The following is a 7,782-nucleotide window of genomic DNA, read 5'->3' as shown; positions in this document are numbered from 1 at the left end:
CTTAACTCAATGAGAAGAAAGAGGTGTACTAACATTGTTTGGACATGATATCCTGTCTCCTTCTTGTACTATGGATAACCACTAAGAAGATAACAATGTACAATGCATTGATTATCAAAACTGTCCTATTAATCAGCTGTGAAACTGTCTCATTCATATTTATTTCTCAATAAAAAAGAAAGCAGAAATATGAGCTTTCTCTATAACAAATTAAAATAAAATAAAAAATAAAGATGTTACAGAATGACCCAGTCAGTACCTGCCCACTTGCAACTTCCCCTTTGGTGCTTTTCCAGAAATTATCTTTTGAGTTCAACAACAACCATGAGTCACTGGACGAAGAGCTGTACCTCCTCATCCTCTCCTGCAGGAAGCTGTTTTACTTCAAAATCTGGGCTTTCCTTGATGTCAGGTTTGTGGAGCGGATCCTGAGGAGCCAGCGGGAGGGGCAGTGTGCCCTGCGCACACTCAAGGTAAGAGGCCCTGGCTGGCTTTGTGAGACAGGGTGGGGCATCTGGCCGGGCACAGTGCTTCTGCTCTGGGATGCAGGAGAAGGGTGAGGCTAGAGCAGGAAGAGCCATTACCCCAGAATCTGTCCACTGGATATGAAGGATTTCACAGAAGAGAATTTGCAGCCCCCTTAGTGCAGCCAGGCTTCCATGGCCATGGGCTTTTCTTCTGTGGGCTCAACCAAGTATAAACTGAAAATAGGGATATAAAAACAGCACCTGTGCTTTTTTTTCTTGTTACTCCCCAAACAACAGAGCATAACAGCTATTTACACAGCATTCGTGTTAGGTATGATAAGTAACAGGAGAGAAAATATACAAGAGAATGTGCGTGGCTTATCTGCAGTTACAATGCCATGTCATTTTACTTGAGCCTTCCTGGATTTTGGTATGTATGGGAAGTCCTGGAACCGATGTCCCACACATACCAAAAGGCAACCGTAGTTGGGTTTTGACCCGTCCTGATCCTGCCAGCAACAGTATGTGACCATTTAGATCATTGTTGGGTTCTGAATGACGTAGTCACTCTGTGTGCGTGAGCATGAGGGTTGTTTCTTTACTGGCACAGGTGAGAATCTATACAAACAGATATGAAACTAATGAAGAGGACAGGACCTTGCGGGAAATTCACAGGAAGTATAGAGACCTGATCGACTCCGGGATTAACTATTTTGTCATCGCTTACCCCATGATGTAATGAGCCTCTTCAGCAGAAGGAAGCTAGAAGCACTTGAACCTGCAAATCCACTTCTTGGAGAATGACACTTAGAGCACCTCCACACCATCCCTTTGCTCTTCCTCGATTTTGCCCAGTCTACACCAACATGAACAGCTGGGCAAATGCTGGACTGCTGGTTATGTGAAAGCCCCAGATGACTTTAAAGTGCTATCTTTACCAACTATCCAGAGGTGATCTCGCTGTTTGTTGTTTGGTTTTGCTTTTTGATGCCCCTTGCTTAGTCACTGAACAAAGAACCCAAAGCTGCTCAAAATCATTTGCTACTAGGGGAGCCTGACTGTTGGTCACCTCAAAGGTGTGTGACCAGCCAGTGAGCAAACATCTACTGACCAACATCACCAGCTGAGAAATCTCTACATCTGGGCTGACCTTCACGCGCAGATCTTCTGACACTGACATTGGCTAGGCCTGATCTCACATACATAGAAGCCCACCAGCCTGTCCTTGACTGAAGCAGGAAATTTTCCACTTTCAAAAGGTGTCGCTCAGAGTTGCAACTCCCTCCCCTGGGAGGAACTCAGACTCTATTCTTCAACCTCGAGGACTTAGATGTCCTTCTTTGATGTGTCTCCTTTAGTTTCCCATCCAGGCCACAATGTGGCCAGCCTGCTGCGAATACTCAGTCCTCAAGGATGGCACTGAAACAGAAATGACCAGTACACCCACATTCACAAAGAATTTGTCATGTGTGGGGAAATGTTTCTAAGACAGTGTTCAGTAAAAAAAAGCAGAACACAAAGCTAGTTAATATAAAATCACGTAAAAACATTTTTAAGGATTTATTTTATTTATTTATTTTTAAGGATTTTTTTTAAAGCAAAGCAGAGAGATGCCAAAAATGTTAAAAATTATTCAGTGGAGAGGTAAAATTATGGCTAGTTTTATTGCTCTTTCATGCCTCTCCAAATTTGCCAACTTTTTTTTTACAATAATCAGGTATTATTTTTATAATTAGGAAAAATTTCATATGTTTAGAATAATGAGTAATTATAAATTCCTGGTGTCATACACATAGATTGAAGGTTTTTATGCACATAGTTCCATATTATTTTTAACAGATATAAATTAATAAAATATCACAATGCTTTAATAAATGACTCACTTTAGATTTTGTGTCTTGTGTACTGTATGTGGCCATATGTGTGCATTTTAGACCTTTATTAAAATTCATATATAATGTCTCACTCTTCTCTTGTTACTGGGACAAAATACCCAACACACAGAATTAAGGAAAGGTTTATTTAGCTCATAGTTAGTAGAGGTTTCAGTCCATACTTGGTTGACTCCAAGGTAGAGTGGCACATGGCAGAAGGCAGCCATTCATGGTGGTGGAAAACAGCAAGAGCAAAGGGAAGAGCAGCAGCTGCAGCTTCTAGCTAACCTCTTTCCCCCCTTACACTGTAATGCAGATTACCCACCCCAAGGGCAGGTGTAGCACTCACACCCATAATCCCAGCACTGGATCATGAATTAATCACAATCTCTAGAAGTCCAACCCAGTGACTGCATAAGGCTTTGGGGGCACAACTAGACACAAACCATAACATATAACTAGACCTTTTCAATATTCAATGCATTTTGCAGCCACTATTTCACCTGACTCTCCCACAGTGCTATTTGGCAGACATGGTTGGCATTTCACTAACATTCAGATAAGATTTGACCAATGGAAAGGAGGAGGCTCCCACCTGGAGGAAGCTCCCAGATCTGATGGAAAAAGGCATCATGAAGGGTCATAATATCTGGAAGTGAAAGAGCCTAGAGAGCAGTCTATTGCTGTGTGAACTGGAGCTGATGACTTGCCTTGGGCCTGAGGGGAGCTTTATTCAGATGGATTGGTACAATGATTTCTTTGTGTGTGGACCAGTTAGTTCTATTCACCCCAAAACACAGAATCTAAGTATATATAACAGGAGCATGGCAAGTATGTTTCTCTGAAAATATTTTCTGTAGAAGGGTGGATTCATCTTACAGTTTTGCAGATGTTTATTATACCTGGCTTAGAAGTAGACAGGGAGTTCCCATACCCATCTGTGCACTCAGTCTGCTGTGTATCACATACCAGGTAGTCTCTCAAAACCTCCGGAGAGAATGGGAGTGAAAACAGACATGTGACATTTGGGTGTGGTTTTTTAAATAGTTCTGATCCCTTGAAAGAAGGGCCTCAGGAACGTTCAGAGAGCCTCAGAATACATAAGGAACTACTTGCAAAGATGTTTTGGTCATCTTTTATTATTATTATTATTATTATTATTATTATTATTATTGGTAGTAGTAGTAGTAGTAGTAGTAGTAGTTGTGGTAGTGCCACATTCAAAGGCCCAGTAAGAGATAGTTACAGCCAACAGACTTGCGATTCTCTATTCTTTCCTGGGTGAGAGCTTCGCATTAATGCCTGTCCTTCTCCAGGACAGAACATAGGGTGGGGGCTCCAAAACCTGTTACCAGACTGCAGGTCTGCAAAGACTACAGTTGAAGAAATACAAATGAGGAATGCAGTGTGTCCCGGTACTGTGTTTATGAGCAGAGATGCATTGTAACTGCTTAGGTCTTCCTCTCAGGTGCTGGCCATGGCTGATACAGTCCTGGTGACTTGGGACAACTCTTCTGTATGTCCAAGTTGCAATGGATTGGACACAACTCCAAAACTGACTTCTTGAAATGTAATTCCCATGGTTATAGCATTTGGAGGTAGGGCTTTTGAGAAGTAATTATATCATGAGAGTATGTAATCATGAATGGGATTAGTACTCTTCTGAAAGAGGCCTCGGAGAGTTCTCTCTCATTCATTCTACCATGTGAGATATAAGAAGCTAGCAACCTGGATGAGAGCCCTTACCAGAACTCACCCATGCTGACAACCTCATTTCAAAATAACAGCCTCCAGAACTGGGAGCAAAATAGTTCTGCTGTCTACAAGCCAGAACTTCAAAGGTGTCTCATTATATGTCAGCCCAGACTGACAGAAATGCCAGATGTAAGGAAAGTGGGGATATGATCAAACTGAAGTAGGAGTCATTCTCTTATTGAATGCAAGACCAGTAAATTGATAATGCAAGGCCAGTTTCCAAACACTCTCAGTGATGGATCTGTGGCCTGCTGGAAGGCTTCTGAGGCTTGGGTTCTTGGATCATTTAAACTAGCAGTTTATAGGACCCTGAGTAAGACCTTCACTCTGTTAAGGACTTAGTTTCTGCTGCCTGTAAAATGGAAGGAACTGAGAAATTCAATATTTCTAAGATCCTTAAGACCTAGATGGGAAAGACTAAACAGAGATGTGACTGGCCAGTTAGCTCAAAGACTGGGTCTCGGGAGCCAGGCAGCCCAGGTTTGAGGCCTGGCCTACTACTTACTTGCTCTGTGTCCCTTGGCAAGTCTTTAACCTCCGTGAGGGTCAGCTACTGTGTGTAAATGGAAGAATAAGTTAACACATGAGCTCCCTGAGTCAGACCCATGAGTGTTTAATCAATATTGGCTTTTACCTCATTTAATAAATAAGAATCATACAGTCCTGGTAGCAGAACAAAATCTTGATTCAGAACCCATAACTCTTTATTCCACACAAATCACAAAATGGGAAGGATTCAACCCCTCTCCATTCCCCACCCAGCCCCATGATACAATGATCCTGCTAGGTGTTAATTTACATAGTTCTGTGTAATCCTCACAACAGCTCTAGGAAGTACAGACTACCATTACCCTTTTTTTTAGAGATGAAAGAAATTGATTCTTTGCAACACTAACCAGCCAGGGTCATTTAAGAAATGCCTAAAATGGATGTCAAACCCAAACTAATCCCACAGCAAGACTTGGAGTCCATTATACTATAATTCCACTACCAGACCATTCAGCAAAGAGGAGCTATGGAAACTTCTGTTTTGCCATGCTCAGCCTGGAAATACTGCTGTGCATAGATAAGAGAAAAATTCCAAGACGTCCTAACTTTAATCACAAGGACCACAGATGGAGCAGGGGAGAGGTAAAAAAGTTATTCAGTGAACCTCCATCGGCCAAGCCGAGAGAGGCTATTCCACTCTCTTAAACATATGCTAAAACTCTAACTGAACCCCAGCAGCATTTCATCCTGTTTCCAATTCCAATCAATCCAGAAACAATGAGTTTTTCTCCTTGTGATCTGTCTTCCTACCCAAACTCTCCCCTGCTTCATGTTACGTGTTCCCGCTTATCTATGGCCAATCTAGGTCCAATGTAACTGTCTCAGCTTCTCTTCTCTCATTGCTGGGACAAATACTTGATACCCAAAATGAGGGAAGGGAAGGAAAGGTTTATTTAGCTCATGGTTACTGGAGGTTTCAATTCATACTCGACTGGCTCCAAGGCAGAGTAGCACAGGCAGAGAGCAACCTTTCATGGTGGCAGAAAACAGCAAGAGTGAAAGGGAGGAGTAGCAGCAATAATGGCAACAGATAATAAGTTTGTCTCTCTGTCTCTCTTATGTTACATTCAGGCTAACCACCCCAGGCTGGGTGCAGCACTCACACCCATAATCCCAGCAATACCCACACCCATAATCCCAGCAGTGCCCAGACTCATAATCCTAGGCTTGGATCATGAATTAATCACAAATCTAGAAGTCTGCCCCATGACTGCATGAGGTTTTGGGGGAACAACTAGACACAAACCACAGCAATGCTTTATACCTTTGTTCCCTAAGTTTTCATTATAAATATGTTCTTAGCTTCTAGGCCCAGTGGACTTTTTCTGGCTGGCATCTATAATAGCTCAACAAACTCCCTGACTACAGAGATGCTTCTTAAGAAATATATAGGGGCTGGGGAGATGGCTCAGTGGAATAAGTGCTTCCCTGGCAAGCTCAAGGGCCTGAGTTCAGTCCCTGGTTCCAGGAAAAGAAAAAAAAAAGAAAGAAAGAAAGAAAGAAAGAAAGAAAGAAAGAAAGAAAGAAAGAAAGAAAGAGAAATAATGTATGTTTTTAATATCTTATTTTTCTTTTAAAAAGCTTGAGACAGTGTCTTCCTATATAATTTAGGTTGGTCTTGAACTCACTATGTAGCCCAGGTTGGCCTCAAATTTAGTCTCCTGAGTGCTAGGCTTATAGGTATGCATCAATACACCCAGGCTTTTTTCTTTTAAATTGACATATAGTTGTACATATTTATGGGATACAACACGAGAATCTAAATACATGTACACAAAGTGTAATAGCTAAATCAGTATAATTAACATTTCTATTTTCTTATTTGTGTGTGTGTGTGTGTGTATGTGTGTGTGTGTGTGTGTGTGTGTGTGTGTGTGTTTGGAGACTTAGAATGCCTCTCTTCTAGTTCTTAAAACAATATAAAACAGGTTGTTATGAACTATGGTCACCCTACCATGTAACAGAACACTAGAACTTATTTCTGCTATCTAGCCATATTTTGGGGTCCACTATCCAATCTCCCTTCATCTGCTGCCATCCTTCCCACCCTCTAGTAATCACTACTCCACTTTCTTCAAGAGCAATTATTTTAGCTTCTACATGTGAGTGAAAACATACGGTATTTGTGTTTTCTGTGCTGGCTTATTTCATTTAACATAATGTCTTCTAGCTCTATCCATTTTGATGAAAATAAGGTATTTTTAGATAATATCACCATTTGGGTAAAAATGTCACCAACTACAACTTGAAAGAGGCAATCCCTCATAAACACAAAATACCTTTCTTCTTTAATGGACATTTATATCATTTTATACGTGTTGCCCAAACTACTTATACTAGTCAACTTTCAACAGCTGTGACAAAAATACCTGACAAGTTAAAGGAGAAAAGAAGTGTTTGGGCTCCCAGCTTCTGAGACCTCAGTCCATGGTCAGAGGGCTCCAAGGCAGGAACCGCATAGCAGAGGGCATCACAGAAGAATGTTGCCCAATGCATTCAGCCAGTAGGCAGACAGAACGGGGAAGAGTCAGACAAAGACACACCCTGGGACGGCATGCCTCCACTGACCTACCTCCTCCAGCCGGGCTCTGCTTCTTAAGTTCTATTACCTTTTAACAATATCAAAATATGATCTCATTGGTGGATTAAACCACCAATGAAGTTAGAGCCTTTACTATCCAATTATTTCCCAAAAGTCTACCAGCAAACAAGCCTCCAACATAATGTGTCCTTCAAGGACAGGAGGTATGTTTAATGGAGAAATACGATACATGAAATAAATACACAACAAAGAACAACTGAAGAAATTCATGACCACCAAACCAATCCTATGAAAAAGGATGCAGAAAGATATTCTAGAAAGGAACCACCAAGCAAGGGAAACAATTAATCAGAGGGGAAAAGTAGGAAATCAACAGCAGGAAAACAAATGACAAAGCTAAGCTAAGCGAAATCAGTTATGACCATTATTGTGAATGGTCTCAATTCACCAATCAAAAGAAACAGACTAACGGAGTGCATCAAGAAACAAAACCTGACAATATGCTACACTGGGCTGGGGAGATGGCTCCATGGAATAAGCACTTCCCTGGCAAGTGCAAGGGCCTGAGTTCAATCCCTGGTTCTGCCAAAAAAAA

The 7,782-nt window shown here is 41.5% G+C and overlaps 2 protein-coding genes across 2 annotated transcripts in view; both read left to right on the top strand.

Moving 5' to 3' along the window:
• Fbxo39 (F-box protein 39) overlaps window positions 1–2,264 on the top strand; it is a 4,984-nt gene extending 2,720 nt beyond the window's left edge. The window contains exons 2-3 of the mRNA XM_004638304.2: window positions 297–473; window positions 1,078–2,264. Coding sequence (XP_004638361.1) covers window positions 297–473; window positions 1,078–1,206 — 306 coding nt within the window. The 3' untranslated portion in view covers window positions 1,207–2,264. The remainder of the gene's footprint in view (window positions 1–296; window positions 474–1,077) is intronic.
• Window positions 1–6,076, top strand: part of Xaf1 (XIAP associated factor 1) — a 41,963-nt gene extending 35,887 nt beyond the window's left edge. The window contains exon 8 of the mRNA XM_023723278.1: window positions 6,037–6,076. The gene's annotated coding sequence lies outside the window, so the exon portion shown is untranslated. The remainder of the gene's footprint in view (window positions 1–6,036) is intronic.
• The last annotated feature ends 1,706 nt before the right edge of the window (window positions 6,077–7,782 follow it).

Source organism: Octodon degus, unplaced genomic scaffold (assembly GCF_000260255.1).
Source record: "Octodon degus isolate 3935 unplaced genomic scaffold, OctDeg1.0 scaffold00098, whole genome shotgun sequence".
Taxonomy (NCBI): Eukaryota; Metazoa; Chordata; class Mammalia; order Rodentia; family Octodontidae; genus Octodon; species Octodon degus.
The sequence above is the reverse complement of the archived record's forward strand: the minus strand, read 5'-3'. Positions and strand labels throughout refer to the sequence as shown.